The sequence below is a fragment of the Mobula hypostoma genome, chromosome 19 (genome assembly GCF_963921235.1).
Source record: "Mobula hypostoma chromosome 19, sMobHyp1.1, whole genome shotgun sequence".
NCBI lineage: Eukaryota > Metazoa > Chordata > Chondrichthyes > Myliobatiformes > Myliobatidae > Mobula > Mobula hypostoma.
In genome coordinates, this window is record NC_086115.1 from 32577470 (window position 1) to 32597387 (window position 19918).

Consider the following 19918-nt stretch of genomic DNA (forward strand, 5'->3'; position numbering starts at 1 on the left):
CGACCCTCAGTGAAATTGTTTCCGACTTACTGAAAAATTGGTTTATAGACGTGTCTCAGGAATGGAAGCCATACATAAATCAGGGACTGTCTGTATTATTTAACATTGCAACCAGGACAATTAACAAACAGAGGTAAGTAACTAATTCAGTCACCAGGCAGGAGGAGGAATAACACAAAGCTCGGTTGAACAGATGAATATGGGCATTTGTTTTTAAAGATGAAGATGGGAATCCTATAGAGTTCTACATTGCACATTCAGCCAATGGCTGTCTGGAAATGTACAAGGAAAATATACAGAATATCAAAGCCACAGCAACAGCCTTGATGATAAAGATAACAACATTAGTGCAAGTCAAGGGAGATATTTCAGGTCAGTTAAAGAGCCCTGGGAAGAAACTGCTTTTGAATCTTTAAGGCCTGGGTCTTCAGGCTCCTGTACCTCCTGCCTGATGGCAGCAAATAGAAGCATTCCTGGTCTGGATGGTGAGGGTCTTTGATGGATGTTGAAACAGTACCATTTGTAGATGTCTTCGGTGGTGGGAAGAGCTGTACCCATAATGGAAATGGCTGATTCCACCGCTCCCTGTAGCCTCTGTGCATTAGAGTTCATATGATGCAGTCAGTCAGGATGCTTTCACTGAAGTCTCAAATACTTGAAGCTGTCAGTGTCTTCAATTGCATATTAGTACCACAGAACGATTTCAGCTTTTAGGGTTGAGTTGATAGACTTCTTTTAGGAACAAGGAGCAAATGTGAGTGCACAATTGACCAGCCATGATGTAATAAAATTGATGATCAAGCCTGAAGAATGGAATTTACTATCTCTATTCGGAATGTTCCTTTCTGATTAATGTATTCTGTTGTGTTGATTGTAACAAGCAATATTTATCCTGTGGAATAATGGGATTTTATGTCTACAGGTGGAATCATCAACCTGACTATTCCAATTGTCCTGCCCGTTAGCACGGAGGACAAGGATCGCCTAGTTGGCAGTTCAGCCTTTGCCCTTGTCTATGCAGGCCGCAGAGTGGCCATACTTCAAAAGCCGGAGTTTTATCTGCATAGGAAAGAAGAGCGTTGTGCCCGGCAGTGGGGAACAACCTGCGAGAAACATCCTTACATTAAAGTACGTAACACTGGTAGCTGGCTGCTTCATTGTACAAGTGCTTCTACCCAGTCTCTGCCTGATTAATTTGGTAAGGGTTAGCAGGTTGGTGAGCCAGAACTTCACACTGAGTCCTGAATTCATACTCACCTCTCGGTTCACATTGGTCCTTAATTTCACGTTGCCTCAAATTCACACTGACTGCTTGGTACACACTGGAATGATATGAACCTAGCACTCTCTCTGAAAGTACATATTCATCCTTAATTACATATTGGCAATGACCCCTAGATTTACATTGACCTCATATTCGTAATAATCATACTAATCTCCAACTACACTGATATTTGAATTCATGCTGTCCAAAACATGACATTATCCTGCTCAAGCCCATTCTTCTGCCTTCTCCTTGTGACCTTTGACTCCCTTACTAAGCAAGAACCGATCAATTTCCACTTTAAATATACTCAGTGACTTGACCTCCACAGCCATCTGTGGCAATGAATTCCAAGGATTCACTACCCTTTGTTCTAAAGCAACATCCTTTTATTCTGAGGCTGTGCTCTCTGGCCCTAGACTCTCCCACTCTAGGAAACATCCTTTCCACATTCATTCTGTCTAGGCATTTCAATATTCGACAGGTTTCTGTGAGATCCCCCTCATTCTTCTAAACACCAGCAAGTATAGGCCCAGAGCCATCAAACATAAGTCATAGGTTAACCTAAATAACACAGACAAAATACTGGAGGAACTCAGCAGGCCAGGCAGTGTCTATGGAAAAGACTGACAATCGATGTTTCGGGCCGAGACCCTCCAGTGCCTTGCTGAAGGGTCTCAGCCCAAAACATCGACTGTACTCCTTTCCATGGATGCTGTCTGACCTGCTGAGTTCCTCCAGCGTTTTGTGTGTATTTCTTGGATTTCCAGCATCTGCAGATTTTCTCTTGTTTGTCACAGTTTAACCTTTCCGTTCCAGGGATCGTTCTCATGAATCTCCTCTAGACCATCTCCAATGCCAGCACATCCTTTCTCAGAAACATAGAAACATAGAAAACCTACAGCACAATACAGGCCCTTCGGCCCACAAAGTTGTGCCAAACATGTCCCTACCTTAGAAATTACTTGGATTACCCATAGCCCTCCATTTTTCTAAGCTCCATTTACCTATCCAAAAATCTCTTAAAAGACCCTATCGTATCCACCTCCACCACCGTTGCCAGCAGCCCATTCCACGCACACACCACTCTGCGTAAAAAACTTACCCCTGATATTTCCTCTGTACCTACTCCCAAGCACCTTAAACCTGTGCCCTCTTGTGGCAGCCATTTCAGCCCTGGGAAAAAGCCTCTGACTATCCACATGATCAATGCCTCTCATCATCTTATACACCTCTATCAGGTCACCTCTCATCCTCCGTCGCTCCAAGGAGAAAAGGCCGAGTTCACTCAAACCTACTCTCATAAGGCATGCTCCCCAATCCAGACAACATCCTTCTTAGATAAGGTGCTTGCGATACTCTAAGTGTGGTCTGACTAATGCCACATGAAGCCTCAGCATTATACCCCTGCTTTTACGTTCTGTTCCCCTCAAAATGAATGCTAACTTTGCATATACCTCTTTACCACTGACTCAACATTGACTTAACCTTCTTGTTTAGGCTTCCTCCTTTTCGTGGTGCTTTATAAATGATGGTTTTTAACATTGAATAATTTACCAGTAATTTTCTGGGTATGACTCCTCAAAGTGGATGAATTTCACTTCAGGAGTTCTACTCCTCCCGGGAAATCCAAAGAGTAAAGGACGGTCTCTGGGCATTGTTACAAAAAAATCAAAAAAAAAATAAGGGATTGAAAATAATTTTCATTTCTTAGAATAATTGCTTACAATTTTTTGGAGATATGGAAAAAGATGAAGGACCCTGAAGTCAATGGCAGGGAGGTGTGGGGAGTAAAGTGGTTGGTTCACACTCGAAGGGATGTTGGTATCCCTATTCCACCTACACCAATCCAAACCAGTAGGCAGGCTTTTTACAAGATCTTATTATTGAAAAGGTCTGACTTCCTCCTTGAGTCTCTTCTCAGGGACATAACCTGAGATGGAGGGCTTGATAACCTTTACAGGAAATTTTGTTCTCAATTGCATTAACTTGTAAAATTAAAGTATGACTATGACTATGCCTATGACTATAATCAGCTCTTTCATGGGTACCAGCCTCCGTAGTATCCAAGACATCTTCAAGGAGCCTTAGGAAGGCAGTGTCCATCATTAAGAACCACACTACACAGGGGACATGCCTTCTTTACACTCTTACTGCAGGGAAGGAGGTACAGAAGCCTGAAGGCAGACACTCCCCGATTCAGGAACAGCTTCTTCCCCTCTGCCATCTGATTTCTGAATAGTCATTGAGCCCATGAGCACTAACTCACTACTTTTTTATTTCTGTTATTTTGCTTTACTTATTTTAACTTCACTATTTAACAGACATAGATATGCTTAATGTAACTCAGTTTTTTTCTCTATTTATTTATTATGTATTCCATCATACTGCTGCTGTAAAGTTAACAAATTTTGGAACATGTGCAGGTGATATTAAATTTGATTCTGATTCTAATTGCATAAAATTCTAGGGTGTGATCACACCCGGGGTCTGGTTTCGCACATAAGGGCAGAGACTGTGAGCTTCTGCAGGTAGGAATGGGATATTGAAGAACAAAGTCCCTAAATGTTTCTTTCTAAACAACTGTTTCAGATGGTGATGGAAAGTGGAGAATGGCTGGTTGGAGGAGACCTCCAGGCACTGGAAAGAATTCAGTGGAATGATGGTTTGGATCATTATCGCCTAACTCCGCTGGAACTCAGGCAGAAGTTTAAGGATATGAACGCTGGTACAATAAACTGCTTTACTGATTCCTTTAGATTTGTCCATTCTTTAACGTTTTTTAACCATTCCAACTGTCTCTCTTAATGTACACCACTACACCATTCATTTACTAAGTAGTTTTGATAGAACGAAAAGTTAGCTTTATTTATCACATCAAAACATGGAGTGAAATGTGTCATTTTGTATCAAATCGAATAGGCAAGGATTGTGTTGTGACAACACATTCCGGTACCAACATAGCATGCCCTCAACTCACTAACCATTCTTTGGAATGTGGGAGGAAACCAGAGCACCTGGAGGAAACCTACATGGTCATGGGGAGAACATACAAACTCCTTACAGGCTGCAGCTGGAATCGAACCCTGATCTTACAGTTGATGTTGTAAGTCATAGCGCTAACCACTACACTACTGTGCCAGCCTAACATAATCAGTTGCAGAATCAAAGCATTAGCCAGAAGAACTGATCCTATAAAAGGCAGGGCTGGTTCAAGGGGCTGGATGGCTCATTTCTCTTCCTAATGCAGACTCTCTCCCCACCTTCTCATTCTGACTCCTTCCCCCTTCCTTCCCAGTCCTGAAGAAGGGTCTCGGCCCGAAACGTCGACTGTTTATTCATTTCCGTAGGTGCTGCCTAGCCTGCTGAGCTCCCCCAGCATTTCTGTGTGTGTTGTTTAGGACTTATTGGTTTGTTTGAAGCATATCACTAATATGCTTGTAGACTGTGATGTTACTGTTGTGCTCAAAAGGCACACATACTCTCGAAGCAAAGAATACAGCCTAATGCTTCACAAAGCACAGCAATCCCATAGAAACATTCTTTAATTTTAACTGCCAGTGCTTTCTGGCTATTATAAGATATAGGAACTGAAGTAGGCCATTTGGCCCATCAAATCTGCTCTGCCATTCCATCATGGCTGATTTATTATCCCTCTCAACCCTATTCTTCTGCTTCCCCCACCCCCACAACTTTTGATGTCCTGAGTAATCAAGAACCTATTAACCTCTACTTTAAATATACCTGATAACTTGGCCTCCACAATACACCGCTTTATACTACTTCCAAATCCCGTGTGATCGGGTACAAGTGAGGGAAGGTTTCCAGGGTAAACTACCAAATGACTTTCACCATTAATAATGACAATTGTGCTCATCGTCCCTCAGCCAACATCTAATCAGAGTTAGCTGAAGTTTGGCAACCAGACATCAGCAACAGTGGTTTAAAACACGCAGCTCATAGGTAGACTGACTCCAGTCATTTTTCTAGTTATCAAAGAAATTCAAGCTATGTCATGAATCCTTATGGATTTCAGTGTAATCGTATTTAAAACTACTTGTTCAGATTGCAGCAAGAAGTTTTAAAATATTGGGAACACGAGATTCTGCAATCCAGAGCAACACTCACAAAATGCTGGAGGAACTCAGCAAGTCAGGCAGAATCAATGGTGGGGAATAATAGTGAATGATTAAAAAATGATCAGTTTAAATGAATAGAGTGAAAAGGTTAATTTTTGAATGCAAGTGTTTGTTGAAGCGTATAAAGAATGCTTTGGCACAGGAAGGATAACTCGACCTTTGTAGAGAAAAGTTGTAAATTTGTGGGGGAAGAATAGATCAAAGGATCACTTTTGGATTTTTCTGTCATGGATCAAATACAATTCCCTGAGCTAACTTGCCAACTCCATTTTGATTCTATTCAACTGCCTTTAACCGAACTGTTTTGTTGGGGCACAAGACAGCATGTCTTGAATCCTTCGTTCTGTTAAGCCTGGCGTGCTTAAGATGCTTACTGTTCCGGGAGTAACCAAATTATAGACTGTTCTCAATTCTTTATTTGCTTTTCCTGTGTGCTAAAGAAGATGCCTGGATTCTCTTATGTTGTTTTCATAATAATGCTTGGTTGTGAATGTTCTTTGCTCAGAGTTAACAGAGAACAGAAGTTGCTCTCAGACTATTAGTAAAATTGCAACTACAGTGTCATTTGTTGATTTTCTGTTCCAAAGCTCCTTGCAGGATTGAGATCTACCTCAAACCTTTGGTTTAGCTGTGTGAGAGTGCCATGTGTAGGCTCACTGTTCTTTAATCTGGCATAGGATCACTGCCACTGGAGGTTGGACATCTCCAGTCTGTTTTTTTTCATTTTTCGCACCATTCTCTGTAAATGCTGGGGACGATTGCACGTGAAAAATCCCGAGATTCTCTAACCACCTCATCTGACTCCAACAATTGTTTCACAATTAAAGTTACTTGGATCACGTTTCTTCCGCATTCTGATGTTTGGTCTGAACAACTCAATCTCTTGACCGTTGCGTATGCTTTAATGCATTGAGTTGCTGCCATATGATTAATTGATTAGATATTTGCATTAACAAGCAGGTGTACATCCCTAATAAAGTGGCTACTGGATGTATTTTATGAAATTTGTTTGTAGCAGCATTACAGTGCAATACATAAAATATTACTATTAATTACAATAAGAAATAAGTGTTAAAATTTAGTTATGTAAGTGGTGCAAAATGAGAGCAAAATTAGTGAGGTTGTGTTAATGGGTCGGTTCATCGTCTGTTTGGAAATCTGATGGTGGAGTGTCCTAAGACATTGAGCATTTGTTTCAGACTAGGGCTACATCTTCCCTGATGGTAGTAATAAGAAGAAAACACATCCTGGGTGATGAGGGTCCTTAATGGTGGGTGCCTTCTCTTTGAGGCATCGACCTTGATGCTGGGGAGGCAGTGCCCATGACGGAGTTGGCTGAATTTGTAATCCTCTGTAGCTTTTTCAGATCCTGTGCAATACCAGACAGTGACGCAGACAGTAAGAACACTCGCCAGCTACATTTGTAGAAATTTGCTAGAGTCTTTGGTGACATACCAAATCTCCTAATGAAATGTAGCCACTGATCATAAACGTAAACGTTGGGGCCAGGGTAGATCTTCAGAGATGCTGAGATGTTGAAACTTCAGTTTCAAGTACCTGGGTGGAAACATCTTTGAAAATATATCAAGGTTCTAAATTTATTATCAAAGTACACACATATCACCATATACTACTCTGAAATTCATTTTCTTGTGGACATACACAGTAATAGAATCAATGAAAGACCGCACGCAAGAGGCAGGCAAATAACCAATGGCAAACGACAGTAAAATGTGCGAAAACAAAAGAAAAATAGATAAATAAATACGCAAGCAAGCAATAAATATCAAGAACATGAGACGAAGAGTCCTTCAAAGTGAGTTCATAGGTTGTGGGAACAGTTCAGTTCTGCTTCAAGGGCCTGATGGTTGAGGGGTAGTAACTTCCTCAGCCTGGTGGTGTGGATCTTGAGGCTGCTGTACTTACTACCTGATTGCAACAGCGAGAAGAGAGCATGGCTTGGGTGGTGGAGGACCTTGATAATGGATGCTGTTTTCCTGCAACAGCGCTCCGTGTAGATGTTCTCAGTGTTGGGGAAGGCTTTACTCATGATGGACTGGGCTGTATCCACTATTTCTTGCAGGATTTTCCATTCAAGGGAATCCTTTCCTTCAATGAAGTGCTAGGGGAATATTTAAAGGCACAAAGCAAATACAGGTTTCTGTGTTTATGCTTTGAACAGAAAGAATTTCATTTGGAGTACTATGTATACGGTGACTGTGTTGAGTTAGTCATGAGAAAGTTAAGAGCTGGTCATGGTTTCTTCAGAAAACAATAGTGAATCTTTCTTTTCCTTACTGCAGATGCTGTCTTTGCATTCCAGCTCCGCAACCCTGTTCACAACGGCCACGCTCTATTGATGCAGGACACCAAACGCCGACTTCTGGAAAAGGGCTACAAGAGCCCCGTCCTGCTCCTGCACCCGCTGGGTGGCTGGACTAAAGACGATGATGTCCCGCTGGGCTGGCGCATGAAGCAACACGCAGCAGTGCTGGAGGAAGGGGTGTTGGACCCGCAGTCGACCATTGTAGCCATCTTCCCATCACCAATGATGTATGCCGGGCCAACAGAGGTTAGTGAGGTATTAAAAGAAAGGAGGAGGCATGTTAAAACCTGGCACGCACGGGATTTTGGTGCTGGATTAGCAGATTTTCTGAATCATTTATATTATTATTATTAATAACCTGACATTTATTTGAATTCACATTTTTTTTGCATGTTACACATTCTTAGCAAGCCCAGTAAATTTAAAGGCATCGAAAGAAACAGGATCACAAGTAATTTAAGGACAGCGTGTGAACTAGGGGCCCCAATGAGTGGGGACGGTGGTAACTGGGGCCCAGGAACCAGGACCACTGCAAGACTGAAGGGAGCACAGCAAAATTAGCCGCTGTGCCAAATTCTGAAGCTTCAGACTTTCTAAATTTACTGAACTTTTTTGCACCAGTGGAGAGCTGAGCCATCCTACCACTCCCCGCATGAAACCTTGCAATTACAGAAGCTTCCCGAGGCTGTAAAGCTGATCCTTACCCTGCATTCTTCACTCTCAGTCAACCAGAAGATGCTATTTGTTGCGTGGCCTACTATTCATCAGGTAACCAAGGAATGTGTACACTCTAACAACACTTACACAACACAGGCTGATTGGATCTCTCAATGTGCTCAAAGTATGTAAACATAGCAGACTTTTATACCAACTTTCGATAATGAAAACTTTCCGAGGTGCCCCACAGGAGCAGGTTCAGGCAAAACATTGGCACTGAGTCAGCTGAGGCCAAATTAGAGCAACGAATCACGAGGGACTGCTGATACTGGAAAGTGGAGGAAGACTCAACATGCTGAAGAACTAAGCGGATTGGACCTCATCTATGGAATGAAGTGGACAGTCGAGATTTTGGGTTGAGATCATTCATCTGGCCTGCTGACAGATTGTGTATGATTGTTGGTTACAGTGAAATCAGTCTCAAGGCCCGGCTACAGGAATGTTAACTCCCTCCTTGACTAAATGCCTGTTAAGTGTCTTCCTGTGAGTGCTGAAGGCCTCTGGCACAGCCGCCAAACATTGCATTGATGTGGAGAATGAAGAGACAGACCAAGGATCATTTTTTCTGATGGTACAAATGCCTGAGTAACTCCATTGATGAATCCTGTTATCCGTCAATATTCAAATGGTCTTTCTAATTTCTGGAAAACCATGGAATTAATTGATTGTGTAATTGAGTAGTTTGTACTGGGCCAATGGGCCTGTTTCGATGAAGGGAGTTTACAGAGATAGGGCCATGGAATAAGGCCTTTAGGCCCCACCGGGTCTGTATTCCCCAATTACATAAATCCCATTTTGTTCTCCCCAAGTTTCCAACATCTCCTCCCCAGGTGCTACCATCTACCTAGTGGCAATTTACAATGGCCACTTAACGCATGACTGCAATGGGAGTGGAAACCAGAGTACCCAGGGGAATCCCAGTCAGGGGTCAATGGGATTTTAGGGAGGCCTGGATCTGGGCAACAGAGTTTTGGAAGAGACGTTTATGGAGGTGATATAAGTATAACAGGATGGTGTTTAGGAGGGTTTTAAATTAGTCTGGAGGTAAATTGAAGTGAATGCAAACCAGGAAATGAAAGGTAGTTAATCCATTTTACTTTAGCCATCTAATTTAGTGCAGGGAAGATCAGTGATTGGGACAATCGAGTTGGGAATCAGCCCTTAATTTAAATCACCTACATTCCAATATTTCATTCTAACATCTCTTGCAATGCTAACTGTGTCTTAAACATCTTAGATCAGTGCTTCCCAGCCTTAGTTATGCCATTAACCAAAGGGTCTGTGGACCCAAGCTTGGGAACCCCTCTCTTACAGCCTTATCTCATCTTAAATGATCCAGTGACTACGAAGAAATTTCGTCATTCATCAAGAATGCAGCTCCAGCAATTAATGCATGTAAGAAGTGGGATTTGGATCAAGGGAGTATAAGGAATCAGAATAGGAGCAGAAGTGGGCCATCCAGCCCTTTGATTCTGTCCCACCATTCTACAAGGTTTTGAATCTCAGTGTTATCCCCTGCTTTCCAAAAAAAATCTATTGCTGTTTCCGATGAATATATGATTCTTCAACTGTGTCACCTGTTCTTGCTCTTCCAGTTTGACGAGCCACCATCCCTGCATCTGGACCGTAGAAATATTTAAGAATTTTTTAAATTGTGATAATATTTCCTCTTACTCTTATAAACTCCAAATAATAAACTGGTACGTTGGTATATTGATTTATTGTTTTCATATGTACCGAGGTATGGTGAGAAACTTTGCTTTTTGCACGCAGCACTTACAGACCGTTTCATCAGGTCAATACATTGAAGTAGTACAAGGGAAAAGCACTATCAGAATACAGAATAGAGTGTTAGGGGAAAGCAGCAACCGAATGGAGAACATATTGTCAATAAAATCCTAGTGTGCTAACATGAAAACCCACCAGCACTTCAGCCATCTGGTTTATCTTTGCTCCTTTCTTTCTATGGCAAGTAAATTGAAGTGAATGCAAACCAGGAATGAAAGGTAGTTAATCCATTTTACTTTAGCCATCTAATTTAGTGCAGGGAAGATCAGTGATTGGGACAATCGAGTTGGGAATCAGCCCTTAATTTAAATCACCTACATTCCAATATTTCATTCTAACATCTCTTGCAATTCTAACAACTGTGTCTTAAACATCGTAGATCAGTGCTTCCCAGCCTTCTCTGTTAAAAAGATCTAAACTGCACACTATATTCCAGATGTGGTCTCCCCAAGACCCAATACAATTCCAATAAGACTTCCTTATTCCTGTAATCAAATCCTCTCATAATTAAGCCTTACGCCATTTGCCCTCTGAATTGCTTGTTGCATCTACATGTTGGACTTCATTGACTTATGCATAAACACTCCCTCGCATCCTTGAATGTCAACACTGGTTAACAAATCCCCTGTTTCTTCGTTATATGTGCCAAGTGGATAACCTCACAATTTTTCTACAGAATATTCCACATGGCAGGTATATTACTGTGCAAAAGTCTTAAATATCTGATTGGAGCAAAGGATGTTGGGAGTGGTGAGGGTGGAATGCCATGGGAGGGGTGGCAGAGGATGGTAACGGGTGCAGACACACTCAGCCCTGGACACCAGGCAAGCTCATTTGATTGTGAACAATTGGTTTATTGATCATTACAGAATGTCTCTCTGGTACTTCCCACTCACTCCTCTCTCCCTTCCCCTTTTCCCAACCATAATTCCTCTCTCCCAGCCCCCTTTCCACCCTCAGCCCCAATAGAGACCCATATCAGAATCAGGTTTGTTATCAACTCACATACGTCATGAAAGTTGAGGGTTTTTTACGGCAGCAGTCCAGTGGAATACATAAAGTTACCACAGTACTGTGTGAAAATCTTAAGCACCCTAACTACATATATATGTGTGTGTGTGTGTGTGTGTGTGTGTGTGTGTGTGTGGGTGTGTGTGCCTAAGACTTTTGCACAGTACTTATTCGGCTCGACTGTATCCCCTTGAAACGCATTCTCCGCCATATCCAAAATTCCAACAATCTCTGAGTATGTGTTGTCAGCAACCAAAAACATTGGCAAAATCTGAAAAGGAATTCCTCTGTAAAAAAATGGAATAAAGGGAAAGTATTCAGTTACCATGTCCCGGGATTTTTGGTTGGTGATAGTGAGGAGTGAGATATTTCCACGTGTGTAAATTGTAAATTGTAACACATCATAATGATGTGTTTATATGAATGATTTTACATTGACATATCAATTCAATTTTAGCTCTTTATAGAAGATAAATTTCCGTGAATCAGAACCAGAATGTCTTGTGATATCTAGGTGATCTGGAGGGAGCCCGTTTGCTGGAAATCTAGACCCTTGATGTCACATAGATATTATCACTGGATATCCTGAGGTCATGTAAAACACTATATGAGCACAGTCAGATTATCTTCTCTGGACATGGAAAGCTGTAAATTAAACAATCAGTTAGATAATGGACTAGATGACAAACCACCAGTCACCATTGATGAACAGTAAACAGGTAGACAAACAGGGACAGTACCAAACTAAATATTTACATTATTTAGTCCCAGCCCAAAACGTCAACTGTACTCTTTTCCATAGATGCTGCCTGGCTGCTGAGTTGCTCCAGCATTTTGTGTGTGTTGTTTACATTACCTGCGGGATTATTGATCTCCTCACACAAGACTAAAAATCATGCTGCTCTGAACTTGACTCTTCTGAAGGTCACTGATTGTTAACTGAAATAAAATTGTTTGACTTCCTGCTTCATAGCTTGGGAAGAATCACCCGACTGAAATTAGGCTGAGAAGTAGCCAAAGAAAATATTGGATATGAGAAAATTTAAATTTATGGGACGAATTTAGCATTTAGTGTGCAATTGACGTTTGAAGTGAAGGTAATGCTCATTGTGAGAATTAGAACACAAGATAGTAGGATATAGGAGCACAATTAGGCCATTCGTCCCATCGAGACTGCTCCACCATTCCATCATGGCTGATTTACTTTTTCCCTCTCTACGCAATTCTCCTACCTCCTCTCTGTAACCTTTGATGCACTTACTATGGTATCAGCACAGGACCTATCAAAGTGCTTCCTCTGTAAGGGGTTCGTATCCTCCCCGTGGAACGTGAGGGTTTTCCCGGCTGCTTCAGTTTCCTCCCACAGTCCAGAGATGTGGCAGGTAGGTTAATTGGTCATGGTAAATTGCCCCGTGATTAGGTTAAGGTTAAATCGGGGTTGTCAGACACTGCTGGGGCGGTGCCTTTCGAAGGCCGGTGGGGCCTACTCCACACTGTATCTCCATATGAGTAAATATATGTGCTAACCACTCTGTTTGTCCGCAGGTTCAGTGGCATTGCAGGTCCCGAATGATTGCTGGGGCCAACTTCTACATCGTGGGCCGCGATCCCGCTGGCATGCCCCATCCCATTACCAAGAAGGACCTGTATGAACCAACCCATGGAGGGAAGGTACTGAGCATGGCACCCGGTCTAACCTCTGTGGAGATCATACCGTTCAGAGTCGCTGCGTACGATAAAGATAAGAAACGCATGGACTTCTATGACCCAGAGAGGTGAGGAACTCTTACATCAATTCCACATATTTTTCTCTCATTCCCATAAGTACCACCCCTCCCCCCACCCAAAATTATACCACACAAGGAGAAAGTCGCAATGGCCAGTTATTCCTACCATCCTGCACATCTTTGGGATGAGGGAAGAAATCACAACCTTGAGACACAAGCCAGGCGATCGTAGGGAGAACGTGCAGACAGACCCAGGGGCTGGAACTGGCTATAAGCTGAGCCATAGTGATTTTGCTTTAGTACCACACAATAGAAGTGCAAGTCTGGCTTTCTAATCGCACGGTCGTGGCCAGCTAGTTCTCTAGCGTCCCATACCAAGCCTGAGGACAGATTTTTGGGGCATCCGCATCCTGATATATTCTTCAGCCATATCACTGTATGAATGCCCCAAGTTATAGCATTCACAAACTAAGCCAGCTACCATTTGCCTGCCATTAATGAAACCGTGATAATCATGCAGCTGCTGAAGATCCTTTTACGTTTTTCGATGTATCCCAAATTTGATGTCAAGTTTCAGTCAGATCCTCCCCCCGTATTCTTTTAAACTTCAGGGAGTGCAAGCCCAGAACCACCAAACATGTTAACTTTTTTATTTCCTGGATCATTCTTGTGAACCTCTTCACAGAGACAGCCTCGTTGCTGCACTGCAGAAGAGCACATCTGCAAGAGAGTTGGCCACATCTCATTTCGGGGTGTTGGGGTGGGGGTGGGGGAAAATGGTGGAGTTGCTACCTCACAGCTTCAGGAACCTGGGTTCAGTCCTGACTTGACCTCTGGTGCAGTCTGTCAGGAGTCTACACGTAAGGGCTTTCCTCCAAATGTGTCATGTCTGTTCCTTACCCCAAACATGGGCGATTTGGCCACTGTAAATTACCCTTGACGTGTAGCTGAGTGGTTGTTGGTCATTTCTGTGAGGGAGGGCAGTGAGAATAAGCTGAAGGGAACGTGATGAGATGGGATTGTGTCAGGTTATTGTAAATGATAACATCCAGGTGTGAGTAGCTGGGAATACACAGAGAACTGGGTCAGCATAGTCTAGATGGTCTGAAGGGCCTGTTTCTTTGAATCTATGACTCTAGTTTTCGATGGTTAGTGTGGTCACCGTGGGCCAAAGAGGCTGTCTCCAAGCTGTATGACTTTGTAACTCCTGTATCTGCAGGGGAGACCATGGACATAACTGGGATAACTAGGAGAGGGCAGTGTGATTAGTGCAAAACTTTACGGTGCCAGGAATCACAGATTGGGGTTCGATTGCCACCACTGTCTGTAAGGAGTTTGTACATTCTCCCCATGACCGTGTGGGTTTCTCCGAGTGCTCCAGGCCAAATTTCCAAAGATGTACGGTTAGGGTTAGTGAATTGTGGACATGCTATATTGGTGGTGCCAGAAGCATAGGGACATTTGCGGGCTCTCCACAGCACAGTCCTTGAACTGTGTTGGTCGTTTATGTTCAGCCAGAATTTGACGCCATGAAAGTGCATATCTACAGAACTGCTTTCATTAGTCTTCTGAGTTGCCTCCTGATAAAACTCAATGAGATTTGTGATCCTTAAGCTCCCCTGCACAAAACCATACAGACTCGTCCAAGCTAGTCTCTACCTTTCCAAGTGAACAAAAATCCTGTCCCTCAGAACCTTCTCCAACAACTTCCTTACCACTGATGTAAAACGATTGGCCTGTAATGTCTAGGCTTAGCTGTACTGCCCATTTTGAACAATGGGACAACATTAACTATCCTCCAATCTTCGGGAACTTCACCATGACTAATGAAGATGCAAAGTTCTCCATCAGAGCCCCAGCAATCTCCTCCCTTGCTTCCCTTAAGTCCTGGGATAGATCTGGCCTTGCCTTAGGTATTTTTACACTCTAATGTTCTCCAATATTTCTAGCACTTCCCCCTTTTTGCTGCAGACGTGCTCCAGAATATAAACAACCCTCCCTTAACTCTCCACTCTCCACGTTTTCCACCCTGGTGAATATCAATGAGAGGAATTAATGTTGGAGCTCACTCGTAACCCTTGATCCAGGAATAGGTGGCCCCTATATCCCTGAGGGGTCCTATTCCACCCTCTTACTTCTGAGGTCCTTATAATTCTACTTGTACTCATTAATTGTTATGTCAAGGATATTTCATGACTTCCTTTTATCCTCCTAACTTCTTTCTTAAATTCTTTCCAGTATCCTTAATAACCTTCAGTAACTCGTTCAGTAACAGTCTCTTATATCTGATACTGTATATGCTTTCTTCTTTTCCCTTCAGTATCCTTCCTTAACCTAAACTTGCCATTTTGGCCTCCTACCCTTGCAGGAATATAAGGACTCTGTTACTGCCCCCCCATAAGAGTTGTCTGTCCTGGTAAACCCCACACCCTGCACTTCCAACCTTCTTCCTGCTTTTCCAGACAACCTGCTAACCTGAAAGATCGCTGCCTGTGAGTCAGTCATCTCCTACAATGTATGATCCAGAAGGCCCTCAGTTTCCCGCAAGGTCTACTGCAACTGCAGCTGCTCTGAACCTTAGAAACCATGAGCTTGAGCCCGAGACATTCATGGTCCCTGAGGACACATGAAGGGTACTGATGCTCCCTCAGAGGCCAACAACAGGAGCCAGTCGCCCATCTACATTACTGTTTCTTCTTTTTCAATAGTTGTTTCTTACCATAACTGCAAATTTTTAATAAATGCCTCACCGATTAGCAATGTTCCCTCTAAGATGCACACCCACTCATCTTTTGTTATTGGTACAGAAAGGAATTTAAACCAGTTGTCACTCTCTGCCTCGCTGGCATGATAACTATATTTCACAATCGTACACAATCACATTTTCTTTTCTGGTTTCCGGTGCGGACAGTGTTGACAACGTGGAGTTTGCATTGATTTGTCTGCAGATTTTAGAACTGGGTTATTTATACTATTTTTATTGAAGAAATTATTCAGTGCACATATGTTGTCACTGGGCAAAAAATTGCACAGAACAAGATTTATGCTCAAGGGAAAATTGCCTTTTAGTTTCCTGTTTCCTGTTTGGACCAATCCTAAAAGTATTTTTATAGAAATGGGCTCCTTTTGATCATTTAATTTTGTGAATATTGAATGTTTAATAGTAAATAGTTCATGAAATGCCTGGCTGACAGTGTTACATTTATTAAGGTGGAATTAAACTTGAGCAGCAGCACCAAAATCAAATTGTAATGAAAGATTGAATCAAAACCAGTGCATATTCACCAGCTGTGCATTAGCACCTGATTTGAACTGCCAGGTTTGTTCACTTATGTCAGATGACAATTGTGAATGTCAAGATATTTTATTTTTAATTGTATTTTACTTTATTTTAGATCGCACAGTTTTGATTTCATCTCAGGCACCCGTATGAGACAGCTTGCCCGCGAAAATAAAAATCCGCCTGATGGCTTTATGGCTCCTAAGGCTTGGAGGGTGCTGACTGAATACTACTCCTCCCTGGAAAAGAACAATTAATGTTTTATTCTGAACAAACACAAAAGGCATTTCATGGAATGCCACGCAACAGCTAGCTGCTTCCTTACTTGCTGTGTTCTTTCTAGTCTCGTAATTCATGCAATGTTTAAAATTTTTATTCGATTTGATTTACACACATTAACAGTCGATTTTCAAGTGGCTGAATGAAGACCTAGCTGGAAAAATAGGTTCTTTTCATTCTGATTTTAAAGTGCTTATTTATTCTTTCCTTTAATGTGTTTAAATAACTAAAAAAAATTGGTCTTTTGCTGTAGCCATTTATTTCATTTTACATGTCAAGTGTAACTGGAAACATTTTTGGACTTTTTATACAGAGTTCATTTTCAAAGTGCTGATGGTAACACTGTTTTCAAAGTGTTTCCAGTTGGTGGTTTTGCAAAGAAACTAATTACCCTCAAGACAGGATATGTTTAGTGAAATCTTGTTTTTAGGAGTCAGATATGTCACAAAGTCCTTTGTAATCTTGTATAGAACCTACGGCAGGTATAAATTATTTTGCCCTCACTTGACATCACTTACAGAATTCCTCACTATTTTCATCTTTGCCACCTGAATTAGATGCTGCAATGTTTTGAAGTAATTTTAAACAGATGTCTTTTCTACCAGCAGCTCAATATTTGATGATCTGCAAATTATACATCAGCGTTCTGGTTATGGGAAAAGAAAATTTGTTCTGGTCATCACCTTTTACAATAGTGTTCATACTGTGCTCTTGTAAAGAACTGTCTCCTAATAACCTCAACCTCATTCTCATTAAATATTGACTTTGGAACTGAGATGATGAAAGAACAAGGCCACGTTTCAAAACCCTCCTGACAGTGTTTGGAACCTGAAAAAGACAGCTGTAGAAGTTCTAATAGATCTTAGACCATAAGACATAGGAACAGAATTAATCCATTCAGTCCATCGAATCTGGTCCACCTGTCAATCGCAGATGATTTATTTTCCCTTTCAACCCCATTCTGCTGCCTTCTACCTGTAAATCTTGATACACTTACTAATCAAAAACCTATCAAGCTCCATTTTAAATATACCCAATGACTTCACCTCCACAGCTGCCTATAGTAATGAATTCCACAGACCTCTAAGGAAATTCTTCCTCATCTCTGTTCTTAAGGGATGTCTTTCAATTCTTAGGCTCTGGTCCTAGACATTCCCCACTATAGGAAACATCCTCACCATGTTCTCTCTGTCCCAGCTTTTGAATATTCAATATTTCAATGAGATTCCTCACTCATTCTTCTAAATTCCAGCAAGTACAGGACCAGAGCCATCAAACACTCATCCTGTGTTAACCCTTTCAATTCTGATGCCAGCACATCCTTCCTTAGATACAAAGCCCAAAGCTGCACACGATATTCCAAATATGGTCTAACCAATGCCTTATAAAACCTCAGGATTGCATCCTTGCTTTTATATTCTAGTTCTCTCAAAATGGATGCTAACATTGCATTTGCCTTTCTACTGACTTATCCTGCAAGTTAATCTTTAGGGACTTCTACACGAGGACTCCCAATTCCTTTTGCACCTGAACAACTCCCTGCATGACCATACACTTCCCTACACTGTGTCCCATCTGCCACTTTGCATATTCCTGATATGTTCCGAATCCTTCTGCAGACGCCTTGCTTCCTTAACACCACCTGCCCTTCCACCTATCTTTGTATCATCCACAAACATGGCCACAAAGCTATTAATTTCATCATCAAGATCATTAACACAGAACATGAAAAATAGTGGACCAAACAATGCCCCTGCGGAACACCAGCAGCCAACCAGAAAAGCCCCCTTTATTCCCACTGTTTGCCTTCAGGCAATCAAATGTTGATTATATTGTATTGTTTTTGATACTCAGACATATTCAAAAGCTATTAACATTTATCCTAATAATTAGGAAATGTGAAAGTTAGTCTTTTTTGTTAAATGGTTCACTAAAATAGCATAAAATTATAGAGAATTTAATACATTAGTATCATACAAAGTAATATTTTCTTTGTCCTTCTAAATCTGTATCCTACTGAAGAGTAACAAATCCTGTCAGTTTTGAGCTGGAGCAGAAGCCCAGAAGCAATTTTGCCATTATTCTGACTTCAGCGTCTCATAGCAATTACACACACACACACATCTGGGACTTTAATTTAAACAACTGAATGCCAGCAGCTTTAAGCAGAGCAACTGGCAAAAAGTAGGCACATAGTCCAAGAGAGTTCTAATTTTAATTCACAAGTGACTAATGCATTTACTTCACAGCCATGAAGTTTCCTGCTTTATAGAACTGTCACATTAAACAAAGACACTGCCTTGTGATTCTGAGGTAAGCAGGGATGTTATTTTTGCCCTCCAGTTTACCTCAATACATTGCATTTGTATTCACTTTTGGAATAGAGTCACACCATGCCAAATGAAACCTTCTAAGCATGAGTTTATGTATTTAGTCTTTCATTTTTTTTTATTAGTCTTTCACTAGGACCAGCTCGTTGTTGAATCCCTGTCACACTAGGTTCGCAGTTCAGGTAGCCAAAGCTACTCACCATTCCTCCTCACTCTCCTCAAATATGTGAGAGTTATTCCTCCTCACTCTCCTCAAATGTGCCGGAGTTATTATTGGACAACTAATTATCGAGCGACAGTGAAACATCCCACTTTGGGAAAGGAAAGCTCGATGCAGTAAATCGTTCTCCTTTGACGTCTCTTGTGGCTGGATTGCAGGCAATTTAGACATTGGATTTGTGCAGGTCCACAATGAAAATGTCCCTTTTCGACAAGTGAGAGCGTGACACGTAGAAGGAAGGGAGCAACTGGATGAGAAATCAAGAAAGAAGATGAGAAGGGAAGGATAGGCTGAATTTCATGTATTTGCCAGCACCACACTTTTCAATTTTCTGTCATAATGATTAATGGCTACAGCAAAATGCAAAATTTAAAATCTAGCAGAATGTATACTTAACTTCTAGAGAACACTGCTTAAGCTTTAATCAACTGAATTCATTAGTGCCTTTCTCACAAATGACCAGAAATGTATATTTATTTTCAGAAATGAGCTGGCTTTTACACTGTGCCTTAGCCAATACCTGCCTTCAATGCAATTTCTGTATATCATATTGCTAAAGCTTCATATTAATATAATCTTGTGTCGTTCATATGAATAAATATTCAATAATCAGTGTTGTCTGTGACTTGCCTTGTTGCTTAATACAGATTGTTTGTAACTCCCGGAATCTGTTTAGTGAGCCAATGTGAGATCATACTCTTTTGTTTCACTGAAGCAAAGACCGCCAGCCACTGTTCCTCTGGAACCATTTACAAATAACTCAACACAATTATCCAGTTTTGCATTTTCATTTAAATTAAACCTCACTGTCACCCCCAAAGAATAAGCAACTTCACT

At 41.6% G+C, this 19918-nt stretch overlaps 1 protein-coding gene across 1 annotated transcript in view; it reads left to right on the plus strand.

The window, feature by feature from the left end:
* papss2b (3'-phosphoadenosine 5'-phosphosulfate synthase 2b) overlaps positions 1-19690 on the plus strand; it is an 87577-nt gene extending 67887 nt beyond the window's left edge. Inside the window, exons 8-12 of the mRNA XM_063071620.1 lie at positions 923-1128; positions 3857-3992; positions 7707-7975; positions 12791-13020; positions 16368-19690. Of these exons, the coding sequence (XP_062927690.1) occupies positions 923-1128; positions 3857-3992; positions 7707-7975; positions 12791-13020; positions 16368-16509 (983 nt within the window). The 3' untranslated portion in view covers positions 16510-19690. The remainder of the gene's footprint in view (positions 1-922; positions 1129-3856; positions 3993-7706; positions 7976-12790; positions 13021-16367) is intronic.
* The last annotated feature ends 228 nt before the right edge of the window (positions 19691-19918 follow it).